This window comes from Indicator indicator, chromosome Z, assembly GCF_027791375.1.
Source record: "Indicator indicator isolate 239-I01 chromosome Z, UM_Iind_1.1, whole genome shotgun sequence".
NCBI lineage: Eukaryota > Metazoa > Chordata > Aves > Piciformes > Indicatoridae > Indicator > Indicator indicator.
Window position 1 is genome coordinate 45,103,935 of NC_072053.1, and position 15,292 is coordinate 45,119,226.

General features: G+C 36.1%; 1 protein-coding gene across 10 annotated transcripts in view; it reads left to right on the top strand.

Moving 5' to 3' along the window:
- Positions 1-11,301: 11,301 nt before the first annotated feature.
- DENND4C (DENN domain containing 4C) overlaps positions 11,302-15,292 on the top strand; it is a 41,581-nt gene continuing 37,590 nt past the window's right edge. For all 10 annotated transcript variants that reach the window (XM_054397976.1, XM_054397975.1, XM_054397981.1 and 7 more), the window contains exon 1: positions 11,302-11,612. In XM_054397976.1, coding sequence (XP_054253951.1) covers positions 11,302-11,612 — 311 coding nt within the window. The remainder of the gene's footprint in view (positions 11,613-15,292) is intronic.

The following is a 15,292-nucleotide window of genomic DNA, read 5'->3' on the forward strand; positions in this document are numbered from 1 at the left end:
CACTGAGAACAGTGCCCTTCAGACTGAGAACAGAAAGCACCTCTAGCTTCTGAATCTAGCATTTTTTTGTTTAAAGGTAGCTCTGCAAATCTGTCTGGTAGAGCTTTTTTTCCTGTGCTTGCTAGTCATCCAAAGGCATGGATTGCCTACCTTTAGCATGCTGCTTTTTTGGATAATACTCAGGATTGTGAAGATCTTAATTTAGGTGACTGCTAAAATAGTTTCTGGGGATCATAGTCAAAGTTATTAAATTGCTTCCCATGTGACTTGCCAGATACTGCTTATTCAAATCTATAAAATGATAATTAGTTTGCTGCACTGTGCAGCATGAGGCCTGATATCTACTTTTGAACTTTTGTTTTGCTACAAAAATCATCTCTCTCTCAAAATTTATGCCAAAATTTGATGCTGCTTCTTTCCTGTTGGATAAAACAGTAGTGCTGTTGGAAATACTCCACGTCCCTGATAATATTAGAGTGCCTTTTTTTCTGCAGAATTGTGGAGATAAAGGCTTATGACTCTGACCTCTGTGCAAGTGATTGTTAGAAGCAATGTGAGTTAGTTAACTGACTTTCTGGACTGCAACCCAGGTTCTGGTGGAGCATGACTGTGTCATGTTCGGTTATTCTTGTGTCTGCATCTGTTACAGAATGCACACATACACATTTACTTATTCTAAAGTTTCAGGATTATAGTTACACTGTACTGTGCATTACAGGCTGGAATACAACAGAAAGTTTTGTCTTGGATAATATCTGAGTCTAGTCCTTTGTTTCTGTTTAAAGGCTCTTCAATGGTATAAATGTGGTCCTGATGTTTTCTGTTGGCTTTGGCAGAGAGGAAACTTGCGAACAGTTTTTAGTGTAGCAAAGATTAGAATGACATTATCTGGTTATGCATGTGACTCTTTTCATGGGGTTTTTTTTTTAAGAGCAGCAAACTCAAATTGATAATAAAGAGAACAGTAGAAACTACCCATGATTTCTTGCCTAAAGGTTGGCTTGCATGTCCATTTGCTTTGTTTCAGTTAATTGCAGTGAGCCTCTTTTGCCCTATCCTCAAATTTTGTGACACCTCAGTTCCCTTCCATTAGTCACAAAATCTAGCTTTCCATGCATCAACCCAGATCCTCTCTTTTTCTATCTCAAAGATGTTAAAAATAGTGTACATCAGGGATTGACTTGCAAATTAAGTCCTTAAGTTCTGGCAGCAAAAGCTGAGTTTACAATTACAAGTCTCCGAAGTGGTAGAAACTTTCTTCATCTTAAAAGTGTTTTTCAGTTGTGAATGAGTTACAACTCTGTTACAAAGCTTAGCCATTTTTCACCAGAGAGGCAAAGAACCTTATGTTTTTACTTTCTCCCCAGGCCTACACTTTTCAGTGATGGGTCTTGCCTTTATAATTAGTTACAGCCTTTGGTCAGTAATGCTTAAACTGAAGTCTAGCCACTGTTGAATTCTTCAGTGCTCCTCTTCGCCTTTGCAATCATTCATGTTGACACATTGTGTGACTGGTGAAAGCAAGGCCATTTTTGGTGGCTTTGGTGTTGGTTTTTGGTTTGTTGTTTGTTTTTTTTTTTTTCCCACTTGGACAACCAAGTGCTGCTACTGCTGGTGTCATATAACATGACTCCAGACATCTTGGAAAGAAACTATACTCTCACCCAGATAAGAAACCTGACATAGGTAGAAGTCTTACCAGTAAGATATGCTCCATCTGTGTCTAAGTAAGGTGTAAACGATGTCTTTCTGATTTGAGAAGGGATAAACGGTTATTGAATTTGGAAGAAAGCAAACCTCAATTAGACTGCAGTTGCCTAGGAGCAGCATATGAAGAAAAAATTCAAACACTCGATATTTCAAGAAAAGCAAGAAGTCAAGGCATCTCTAGCTATATAATTAAACCCTGAAACTTCTACAGATGTCCATCTCAGTCAAAGTATAGAAAGGAAAAGTAAGGTAAACTTCTGAGTCACAGCAACAGGTTATTCAGTGACTCTAATCATTGAACGGAATTATTGCAAAATACGAAAACTGGTGTGGCTAGTTCTCAACAGCTGATCAACCATCCATCCTTAGAAGTAACAGCAGCAGCTCACCTAGACTTGGAAGTGTTTATACCTATGCTGTCATTGTTTTCTTTATGCTTGAATTCTTGCAGTAACATTTTAAGTAATGACCCTAATGAGAGCACAAGCTGATGGGTGCCTAGCTGTAACAGGCAGCAAGTTGTTGTGTTTGCAGGTAATATGCGTGTAAGTACACTCAGGTATATGCAATATCTCTTTCAGATTTCCTTAAATCATTAAAAAAAAAGCTGTGTATTTGCGAGAGGAAATACTTGCAAGGACGTGGATAGCCTGGCTAGCATGAGGTATATTTAATACATGTAAAACGTATGTGTCTTGTACCTGTTAAGCTTATGAATGGGAGCATATGCCTCTTACTGGTCACTTAAGACTTTGGGCATTAAAAACCCAAATTTCTAACTGAATAAACGTGTGAGTGCTTTCTGAGAGTTGTGATGAAACCAATAAAGCAAGCCTACATGTCTCCTGTACAATGTTTACTTGACTTGAAGTGAGTTCTTGCAGTTAGAATCGTCAGTTGTCTTGATTTTTCTTGACCTTAAATTCTTGTGTAATCTTGGGGATGCATCCTTACTGACTGTCCCATCCCTTTTTTTTTTTTTTTTTTTTTTTTTTTTCCCTTTTAGTTATGCCGTAGGCTTTAAGTAATCATTCTCCCTGCATAGGAGTGCTTGTTCTGTTACCTGGATAAAGTGTAAGCATATCGCTAAAGTTTTCCGGTACTAATAAACTATATAGGCAAACTTGGAGTTCTACTGGTATAAGAAAATCACAAGTCATGAACAGAACAGACTTTGCAAATGAAAAAAAATGTTTTAATGGTGGTAGTGTAGTTACACAGAATTAATTTACCTATACCAGAACACTTCCATGTCTCTGAAAAGCAGAATTCTCTTGTGTGCTCTTGGCTATGCTGGTACAGTTTTTCTATGAATAAACCAAACCTACTTGATGGTAGGTATAAAAGGAGGTGTATGTTGTTCAGGATGGGTAGACCAAACAGAAAATTAACCTTTGAAAAAAGGTACCATATGTCACCCATGCTTTCTTAAAAAGGCAGCATCATTTAAAATTAATGTGTGGACTTTGTTGCGTTTGTGCTTTGAACTTTGTTTTTTGTAGGCATTTTATGTAAGAAAGCCTTAAGTTCCTTTGGGTTATGATGACTCATTCACTGTGAATGTAATTACTAATACGACATTTCAGTTTATTTTAAAACAACGAATCTGGCACAAAAACATTTATATCTTTTCTTTATTCTGTTAGATTTGGACATACGTTGTATGCACTACTAATATTGTACCCTCTCCTTCTTAGTCTCTTTGTCTAACTCATTCTGCTTTAGTAAGTTACTCCTCTAATTTTAAACTGTTTTCCTAGCTGTATTAATAATCAGATGATGCACAAATCTGTGAAGGGAAACTGCTTCAAGCCTGAAGTGCTTAGTTGTCTCTTCTGCCTTTTTTTAAAATCTCATGTTTAACTGCTGTACTTCCTGGTTTGAGTGTCTTAAGCTGAAGTACTTCGAATTTGAGTTACTCGGGATGGGAAGTGCCTGGACAGCTCCATATGTGTCTCTATTCTTTTTATCTGTGTACTCAATGCTGTCCTAGACCTGTTAAAAAATGACAGAGGAAGGAATAAAGAAAAAGGCCAAACTAATGCTTTACACTTTTCCTTGCTTTTAAGTATTATTGAGGGCTTTGTGATGCTGTTTCTTTTGAGCAGGGACTGAAATGCTGGTAGCGCACCTCTGAGGTAAATCCTCTCTGTGTTACTGTCGTCTCACTTGCCTCTTCCCAGAGCCAGCTGAAGTATACAGTGGAGCACTGTGAAGACCAGTGAGGATGTTTCGCTGTACTTGTCAGACTGTGAGAGCTGGCATACTTTTTAAATTTATTTTTTCACATGGGGAGAAACTGTGAATTTCACTCCACTCTGTGCAGAGACTTGAACTTAGGAGTCTCAAATATTTTGTGCATGCCACAGCAGCTTTGGGTAGAGTAACAGTACTGTGCTGTTGTGTAAGTTGTGTGGGAACAAATCTTGGGAAAAGGTGTCTGCTTAAGTTTATAGACAAATGCTGATGTCAGTCCTCAAAGTAAACTGAATGAATCCATTCCTAGATGGTTAAGTTGTAAATGTTCATAGCTTGCTTTAGGAAACCATGTTTTTCATTTCTAATGCAAAAAAAAGTGTCAACCCATTAGGTACAAAAAAACCCCCATAAAAATATATCTGAAGAGTACTTTAAGTAGGAAGACAAATGCAGTATATGTATTACGGTAGGTGTTTTGAATGTTAGATGATAATATTATGAGAAGGATCAAAAGATGTGTTGTGCTAAGCTTCACATTTACTTGCCATCTCATGAGTCATAAGGCTTCCCAACAGAGAATCTCAGGCTCACTATCCTTTGACAGCTTTTAGTGTTTGAGAAAAGTACTGATACATTTGTCTATGTAAGCAGTAATTTTCTAATATGTTATCTTTCATGATTATTATGATTATTTGCTTTAGAAGTTCATATAACATGCAACATAATTTTAATATTCTAGTGATGCCATATTTGACACACAGTGAGAGAACTAAGATGTGGACTTTAAGGATTCATTAAGATGTGGGCTTTAAGGATTCAGATACTTGATTCTCCTGAACATGCATATTTATATATATGTATATGTGTATATGTTTATAAGGGGAGCAAGAAGCAAGGAGTAACGACCAAGGGCTCTTAAGGGGTGGAAACATCAGTTTATTTGTACGTATTGCAGAATTCAGAGGGAAAAGGCATTTATAGGTTTTGTTAGTGTCTGTGTTAAAATCAGATGTTCTGATTGTCTCAGGCAAAAGTGACTGAAAATGTTAACAGAAAAGAAATGAGAATGCAAGCCGTATTTTCCACAGAACGAAAAATTTTGTCAGTGGATAAAAATTAACTTTCTCATTACAAACTTAGGCAACATTTTAATGTCATTCTGAAGTGAGAATTGTAGCCATGTATGGTTGTGCATGTATGATGCTTTTGCCCACTTGGTGACTCTTATTTGTGAATGCTTTTCCACTTCAGTATTTAGGATAGCTTCACTATCCTTTAGATGGCTTTGGTCCATTGTGTTCTGCCTTTAGGAGTTATGTCTGGACTGGAATGTTGTTGCGTGGGTCCTCTTGTGAATATTCTTTAGAAGTGACCCTGGCAATCATTGACAGTTACTGTGCTTTCCTAGATTGCTGTATCCATTTCTCTTAACAGAGCCTTTATCTGGGAACAGGAAGAGTACTTTAGATACTAAGCAAAGAGCTTTTCTTTAGAAAGTTTTGCTAAAATATTTGACCCTACAGAAAACGCAAATGAAAGTCAAGAGCCTAAGTTTTAAGGAACTATATTCCTGCATAAGCTTTTTACATGAGGTTTGTGTTTGTCATAACATCATAGCAAAGTGACCTGCAGTGAATGATGTAGAGGGGTTGCTCAGAGGCCTAGCTGAAACTTTTTTTGCATTTGCTGCAGATGTGCTGATACAAACCTCACAGCAAAACTGTGCTGCAAATCAAGATTGAAGTATGCTTGGTGCAGCATGAAGAGGAAAAAATTCCTTCTGTAAGATTATCACTAGTGCAACATAGGACCAAAAGCTTGAATATTCTAACTTCGGTCAGGTGCATGGTTTGGAGTTTTTAAAGCTGTCTTGGCAGAAGAGAGTGTCTTAATGAGGAGTTGGCAGGAGGATTAAAAGACAGACGTCTGAAGTGTTAATAAGCTCCTGCCAAGCATGAAATATAGCCAACAACTGATGAAAATGCTGACATGAGAGCGAATGATTTGAGAATGGTGTCATAGGCCAACCAGAAATGAGAATCATCCTCTTGATAGCTAGGAAATGTGTTCATTGGGGTGGGGATAAGTTGTGATTGTTTGAAAGTTTTGATGAAACAGCCTGTGTTTCATGTGATAAAACTGTCCGTGAAGAGACCTACAAAGAAGAATGCCATCTTCCTGCAGTGTTTTTTTTTTTTTGGTAGGTTTTTTTTTTTGGTGGTGTTGGTTTCTCCAAAAGATAGAAGTGAGGAAAATTGTTTTCCTCAAAAGTAATAAATGGGGTTTCCACTCTGTGTTTGTGAAGCCCTTAGGAAATTATTTCAAGTGGTATATGGCTGATTGTATTTTAGACAGATAACAAAAATGAAATCAAAACATGATTCTGTGATCTGGAAAATCTCTGTCACTAGAGATTCTGGCAAAATAGATGCCAATACTAAATTATGTCGTTGCTTAGTATTGCAATGAAAAAACACAACTCTCAAATTCTTACAACTTCTTTTGAGTGACCTCTACAGTGGATTTGAAACAGAACATCTCTCCTTTGACCTCTCATCCCAACCTAAAAAGGCCAGACAGAAAACCCACCAACAAATAAAACCTATGAAAAGAAATGTAGGAGATTTGGGCTCCCAGAAGGCCCTTAAGCACTAGGCTATTGTGTCCGACTTTTTATTCCCTGTTTTATTTTTGGTTTAGGCTACTATATTTGGCTTTGTTCCAGCAGAGTTTCCAGTTATAGATAGAGTTCTCTAACAAAGAATGTTTCCAGGGCTGCAGTTGTTTCACTTATTACATGATACTGAGCATGGCTGACCTTTAAAGCTTGCAACTGGAGCAGTAAGTGCATTTTATAAAGTACCTGCCTTGCTCTGAGAAATAATAATAATTACCACAATTATTACTGATTTTCTTTAGGACTGTTTTCAGCCTCTGGAGTACTTGCCGTCTTCTGTTATGTGAAAGAACAGTTAGCGTACAATGCTGATGTTTAAACAAGGTTAAACTGGTTTATTAAATGAATGTAAATGGACTGCTTGCTGATTATCATTCTTCCTTTTACACATCTTTTCCATTTCTGTTTTCTGTTCTTGGCAATAGAACTTAATTTGCTGGTACCAAACTTGGCTTCATCAATTCCAGCTGCTTGTACTCAAGGCTCTGTAGGTCACTTCAGGATTTGTTTTTTGGCCTCATTCCAGTAACTGTTACATTACAGTTTTAGATAGCATTGGGCAGGTTGGAATTACTGTACAATAGGAAAACTTGAACTGCTGAATATGGTAGAGGTAGTCTGGAATGAGATTTTCTTTTTTTCTCCACTTACGATTTTTTTGAGGGGTATTTTTATAGAACTTACACAAGATAAGATAATTTTTTTAACTAGACTGAATAGGAAATAAGTTTTATTCCAAACTGAAAAGTAACTTCAGCACTTTTTGTGCATTGTGGCTGAAATACATATGTTTCAGTATGATTTTTAAGCAGAGCAGATGTTAAATACAACTCAGGACTTCTACATAAATGCTTGCGGTTGCAAGTGAATCGTACTTGGCTCTTGGCAGTAAAGAAGCTGTGGCTACAGCCTGAAAGAGAAGCATTACTATGCTTTTCAACAACTGCACTAGCTAGTACCTCATAGAAAAAAATAAGGACTACCATAGGTACCTCACTCTCCAGTACAGAACTTACCAGGCTATGCGACCAAGTCACATATATATATATATATATATATATATATATATATATATATATATATATATATATATATATATATATATATATATATATATATATATATATATGTAACATCTCTATTATTTTCAATGAACTAATCAGAAGTTTGGTAACCTTCCTGAAAATTCAGAAAGAAACTTTCATTGTTGTGTAGAGAATTGAGAGATCTGATCCTTTATTCACACCGGTTTTTTATGTTGTGCTGAGATTCAATAATTTTATTAGTGAAGGCTTAGGAAGAACAGTTTCCAAATTGTTAAATTTGTTACAAAAGAAACTCTGCTGAAACTTGTTCTATCTTAATTTTATACCACAGCAACCAGTGTGGTATTTCTTTTGGTGAGGGACTTTGAAAATGCCCCAATTCACAATAAAAGCATTTTGTGACACATTCATATGCATCGGAGAGTTACAGTAAGTACCCAGCAAGACAGCATGCTTGTTGAGATAAAGCAGTATCAGCTATTCATTAAAACTGGAAATAGAAAGAAATTAAAATATTTGTAAATACCTTTAAAGACATATTTGAAGAAGCAAATTATTGCCATACACAGCAAAGAGTTACACCTAGGTTCCTTTGAGCCTTCAGTGTAACCTGCTTTCTGCACATTCCAAATACTAAAGTTTGTGTTGAAGGATCATTTACAGATTGTATAAAGATCTTGACTAAAACATAGAGATACACCAAGATGTCATCTTGGTCTATCTCTCTGAGGATCTGTTACTGATATTTTCATGAGAGCTACTAACAAATGTATCATTCTTGTAATTGGAAGCAGGTGCCTGTGCTCTTCTGACATATTTATCCTTTTCAATTTCAAACCATGGGCTTGAGGCTTGTGTGCCAAGTTTCTCAGTTGAATTGTGTGACAACTGTGACTTTTGTCTGCCACATATTAAACAGAGTTTCTTTGAAGTAAAACATAGGCAGAATGAAACGAAAAATATAAAATAATAGATATAAGTGTATGCTCCTTAGCAACCAGTTGCTACAGTTTTATTGATCCACAGGGATAAAGATCAGGGAACATGTTGTCTTTATTTGCATTCTGCCTTTCTGCGTATCTTCTTGTTTAATTTTTCAGTTGCTTAAAATTTTCACTTTAAAAACAGTCAAGGATTATATTAGTGCTATTCTAGAAACTATAACTGTGATTAAATTTGCAAACAGTTTTGAGACGTTTTATGCTGTTACTATTACTGTTTCACATCCTGCTCTGTATGCTAAAAATAAATATAGGCAATGATTTTAATGTTGTTGACAGAACATGGTGTTGAGCTGTATGAACAGGTAGCATTAATAAAAGGCTGGATCATTTAACTGAATTTTTGGGTTTTAATAAAAACATCTATATTATGCCAATCATTTTGCTATTTTTAGCAGCTTATTCCAGTAATTTGTTTACACACATCAAATGCAAATAGTACTCTGGCTCATAATTTTCATACTCCTTACAAGGAGAGCTGAGAGGGTGTGTTTTTTGTTTGTTCATTTATTTATTTTTATGATTTTGGAACAAGTATTAAGCATTTTAGGAGGCATGATTAATCCAGTGCAAGTCAGTGCTGCTGCTGAAAAGGGGTGTATTGCTGCTGCCTTTCTGCTGACACAGGGAATCATTGGAGAACTGCTGTGGTTGAACACTAAACAGTTTCTGTCGGGTTAGCATTCAGCCAGAGCAATTCCTTATTCCAGTTCATCACATGGGTGCACAAACTGCAGCTCTGGACAAAATGGAAAGTAGGACTGGGCAGTGGCAGTATGAGGAGAGCCCTATTAACAGGAGCAGCAATTTATAGGTGATCAAATTTAAGCCAATACCCCTTTATTTCACATCTTAAAGTCTTTATCACTAATTTCATATTGTTTACGGCAGAAAAAAAAAGTAAACTACTGCAATTTCTGTAGGTGAAAACTATTCATAAGCTTCAAACTAGCTATGGCTTTGTATAACTTTCTTGTTCTTCAGGAGACTTAGTCATTGAACACCTGACAAATTGAGTAAGCCTTTTATTCCTGTTGATATGGCATCCTTGTGTTTTAGGCATGAAAGATCAGTCATGTGAGTAGCTATCGCATGGCTTTTTCCTTTTCAGGGGAGCCAAATATGTCTGTCTCTCTTCCCAGGATCTCTATTTATGGATTGCCCTGCAAAAGCTGTTAGCCAAAGCATCACTGAAGTGGAAAAGCATTCTAGAAAAAAAATTGCAAGGAAGAGTCTTTCAGATTTGGAAGGATTTGCATGTAGTTATTTCCCTTTTGCTCCCTATTTTATCTCATGCAACAGTACTTTGCAGTATAGTGATCAGCATCTAAATGGCATGATCTTATGCTAAGATTTCTTTGTAAGTGTGCAGGATGAATAACTGATTTTTTTCCTTCAGCTGAGTACTCAGAACATTTTTGATAAAAAGTTTTAGAAGTCTTGTAAAGTATAAAGATGGAAGGTACCTTTTCAGTAAAATTTCAGTAAGAAATGGCAGGATAGGAACCTGAGAAGAGACCAGGTTACAGAACAGAATTATACTGTCTCCATCAAACAACCTTTCTATTAGCAGAGGCCGATGTTTCTGCACTTGTCAGTCTGGGACATTCTAAATACAAGAAACTTTCAATTTTGGCACACTTAGTATCTGATAATACCCAGGGATGGCCACTTCTTAGTAGGTGGGACCTTGGCAGCTGTGGCAGTCTTGTTTTCAAAGATGGAAACTGGACTTCCATTTTTTGTTAGCTTTCTAGATGGGATCCCCAGAAATGTGGGGATGGAAACATGGGGGTATAAAATTAATTTCAAACTTTTCTACCTCAACTTGTAAAAATGCAGATATTTCATGCTTTAAATTGTACTTAATCGTGATATTTGAGCGTAGTGTGTCAGCTAGTTATAACAGAAACTTGTGTTTCACCACTTTAAAACCATAGCTTAGTGAACATCGCTGATGCTGGAAGTACAGCTTTTATTTGCAGATCTGAAATATGCAGCTGAGCAGTGATATGTCCTGCCTGATCTGCTGATGAAATGTGGGTTTGGATGTGTGATTTCTGTAAATGCCTTCCAGATGTTACTGTTGCCAGTTGAATGTCTCAAGACTGCACTGTTAAGCCTAGATTATGAAACAAAATGGATGAAATGTGCAGATAATAAACTAGTAAGCTCATATTTGGAATTGTTCTTCCTCAAAAAGAAGAAAAAAAGGAGAAAAAAAAAGAGGCATGTTTCTGTAGTCATATTACTCACTATCCAATGACAGAAAAATGTAGATGGTTTTTAGTTAAGAATACCTGCATTAATTTATAGCCTGTGAAGTGTTTAAATGTTCTAATAACTAATTCCAAGCAGTTTTCTGTGTAGTAACTACTGTGTTGAACATCATGAGGTTTTCTTTGTTACTTAAACATCCTTGTGCTAAAACATGACAGAATGCTAGGACTGAAATCCCGTTGCCAACAATACTACCTTTTTTTGAGTGACAGAAATCAAAGGGTTTTTTTTAGAATTTCCATGTAATATGAATTAATTCTTTATGTAGGATTCTTTGTATTTGCTGAATTTGTTAAATTCTCACACTTTTTGAGGGGAGGGGTTTATCTTGAAAACAGAGCATTTGACTTCTCTCTCTTTGTTTTTCCCAGGAAGTACTGACATAACCATGATAGAAGACAAATGTCCACGAGTGGCTGACTATTTTGTAGTGGCAGGGCTCACTGATACAGATACTGCAACCCTCTTGGACCAAGAAATAAGCCGTCATGAAACAAAGTCAACTGGTCCAAAGGCTCCAATTACTGACATTGCTGTGATAATTAAATCAGCTGGTGAAACTGTCCCAGAGGGATACACCTGTGTTGAAGCCACCCCTACAGCCCTTCAAGCCAACTTAAACTATGGAAGCCTAAAGAGTCCTGAACTTTTTCTTTGCTACAAGAGAGGCCGGGACAAACCACCTCTTACTGACATCGGGTGAGATTTCTCTAACAGTACAGTTGAATGGCTGGGTAGATTCCATAGGTATTGGAATTGAATTGAATTATCTTGATCTCCAACCATTCAGATGATTCTGATAAATGTTTGTTTGTACATGTGAGTATTTTTTAGGGCTAATTTTAGGGAAACTAAATAAATGCTGAGAACGGGGGAAGTGGGAGTACATGCTTCTGATTCTCTGCCATTGTTCTTGTGTTCTGTATTTCTGTGACTTTTATCTGCTTTCCTATTCTTCCACTGATACTTAAATCAAGCGTCTGCTAGAGTGACTTCCTCCTGCAGCTGCTCATTAGGCTATGTGCTGTGCCTCTGCATGTTGCATTTGCTGTGGTTGTGTTTAATTGGAAGAATACAGGTTTGATCCCAGGACAAGAAATCTTTTTCTTTTCTTCTTTTTCAAGAAGCCTTTTTCCTACATATAGCTGTAAAATCTAGTATCTTAAGTTTATATGCTTACAAACAATCTCCGAGTCATTCTATTGCTTTCCTAACCAGTATTTGTGTTCATGTTCCAGAAATAGCCAGAACTTGGGTAGAGATTTGTTTTGGTTTAGGTGCAGTGAGACTTGGATAAAAGATGTCACCTTTCTTAGTTTTACACTTGAGGTAGAATCATGAGAAACACCCAGCTCTTGTTCTTAATTGCAGGAAAATCTAACAGAAAAATACTTTTAAATGTAGGTGGTTTTGCTGTTTGTAACACTGTAGACTGGACCAAGGAAAGAATATGAGACTTCTTCACAGGAACAACTGGTCCTCACACAGTAGCCAAAACAGATATACCCTGGCAAGGCCACAGGAGAGAGAGAGAGAAAGAGAGGAAGGGCTGCAAGCAGAAGCAGCAGGAGAAAAAAACCAAAGGTTCTTGTATTACTGGGTAATGCAAAAAAGTTAGGTAACCTGCTTTGTGTAAGTAAAGAAATATTGATGATTTGTTTGTTTATTTATTTAACTACTATGGGAAAATTTAGTTTGATAAGTGGTTCTGTGCCAAGGATTCATCTCATTCTGCATACCTGGTTTCTGACAATGTCTACAGGAGTATTGATTGAAGAAATGTTATTCTTTACTAGGAATGTATTTCAAAAATTAAAATTAATTCAGATTTTCAAAAAACATAATAGAAATGTGAAGATTTTACTAACAGCCAGGATCTTTCACTGTTTAAGTCCCACCAGTTTAACAACAGCAGTTGGGATGTTTGGAACAGCTTAGGATAATAACATTGAAGCTAGTCACTGTATGTGTAGACACATAATAGTAGTGGTGGTGGTAGAAATAAAAGGCAAGTCGGTGTTTTCCCTCTGTTTGATCCAATGCTCTACCTGTGATCCTCCTACTGCCTAGTATATTTATTTTAGTTCCTTTGTTATTGAATACATGCATACTGCCTTCTCTTACATGAGATAAGTTATTATGAAATGAGTTGTTTTGCATAAGGACTGTGAGAGGCAGAAATGTGAGAAGTCAAGATGGAGAACAGCCACACACAATGCAACTTGCAGGAGTCTGTGTATTTTGAGATGGTTTTCCAGAAACAGTTTTCTGTGGTTTAAGTCTTATTTTAACAGCTGCAAGAAGGTAGTATTTTTCTTCTTTAAACATTTTTCTGATATATTTGAAGTATACCTTTAGATCACTATACTGGTCATGAGACAATTTCCATGTACAGTGTGAAACAGCCCTATGGAGACATATATTTTTGCCTTTACAAAGGATGGACCTAACATCTAGAGGAAGCTTGAAATGTTTTGCTTGAAATGAAACTGCATTGAAGTTGGTAGAATAGTGTAGCAAATAAGATGTAATTAGTATCAAGACCAAAGTATAAGCTCATAGAAGCGGGACTCAAATCTTAACCTGAGTGAATACTAATTAATCAAAGGCAGATACTGTGAATTTGAAACAAGTAGGACTAAACTTACCATCTGAGGGAGGACTTTGTATATAAAGGGTATGATGTTAAATATTTCAGTTACCACTTCTGAATGTTTTTGTCCGAATCATTAAAATCGTTGTTTAATTTGAGTAATTTGCAGGTAGCAGTTTTCTTGTTTTCTTAAATTGAAGACTGTGCATGATGTCAGGAAATGGTGTGGGTTTAATATTTCTGCTGGTGTATATGCAAGGGTCAGAGTTGCTATCTTTTTTTTTTTTTTTTTTTTTTTTAATTTTGTTAGGAAATGACCCCACTGTTACAGTCTTGAACACTGGTCAGCCACTTACCTCTTAGAACTATTTGCACAACTGAGTTCTTCAGTCTTTATTTTCCTGAGAAAACCTATAAACCGGTTAAAGTGAACTGGTGGAATTGTGTGAGTAATATGTTTTCCCTCACAGAAACTGTCAGCTGACAGATATTTCTGGAATAACTTTAGATTCTTGGATTTTATTTAAAATATATGAATACATGAAGTTGAAATAAAACTAAACTGAAACTTCAGTTGGAGACTGCTCTGTTAAAATTATGTTCTGATTAATGTAAGGAAGTGATGTGAAGAGTTGTGTAAACTCTTGATGCACAATGAACGTGACCAGGAGCTGCTGCCATTGTAGCTGTTGGTTTTGTGCTTGATTTTTTTTTTTTTTTGTGTGTGTTGTTTTATTGTTTTTTAAGTATTATTAAGTGGCTAACCCAATAAAAAGAGAATATACATGTTATTCCAGAAGATTATTTAATTTAAAAGTCATTTGAATAGCATGTACTTTGTCTACGCTTATCTTGAACCAGTAGGCAGCATATTAAAACTAATGTTGTATCTTGGAAATACTCATGCTTGGCTGGTTTTCAGCCTGAGACTACACCTTGTTTTAAATGTAGCAAAAATACGATAATCAGATTCTTTACAAGTGAAACCATTATTGAAGGCATGAATATTATCCTCCACAAACTAGTTGAATAAATTTATATGACAGCCTAGTACCTATGTCCATATGTTCTGAAGTCATGTGGTTTCTTCTCATTAAATTGTTCTATAACTGTTTATGTACCACTCAGTACTATGACAAGATGAACATATGATCTGTGGAATCAGAATGAACAGTAAAATTTGCATATTTCAGCTTAAAGATGGACAGAAGTGTTTAAGTAATTTGGGAAGATTAACAGTACATATATATTTGGAAGTTCTGAGAGTTGTTTGATCTGGAAAAAGACAATTTTTTTATTAGCATATACAAATGACTTTTTGAAGTTTTCAAATACCTACTTTCTAGCAGTCTGTCAAATGTTTAAACAAAGGTGTTGGGATCAATAAAATGTGTAGCCTGGTTAATTTTTATTTCAAAGTAAAATTGTGGTACACTATATGTGAGAAGCTGCAAGACACACAATACAAAGGTTTAATATGTTACCTTTATAGTAAATCTAGCCATATATTGTAAAGATGAAAATCAATTGAAGGTGGCAAATATTCTCTACATACTGCAGAGAATCAGGCAAATGGAACCATTGCTTACCTGGATGTGTAATGAGAGGTAAATGTTGTTCTCATTTGATTTATGGTTTAACTTCCACATCTCTTTATATGGTCACTTCCTAATAGCTTTATGTTTAGAGAAGATGGAATGTAAAGTTTTAGATTGTTTAGCTGCTGTGATACAGTGAAAGATATTTGTGCCACATCAATGTATTCTGATTTCTGGGAATAGATTCA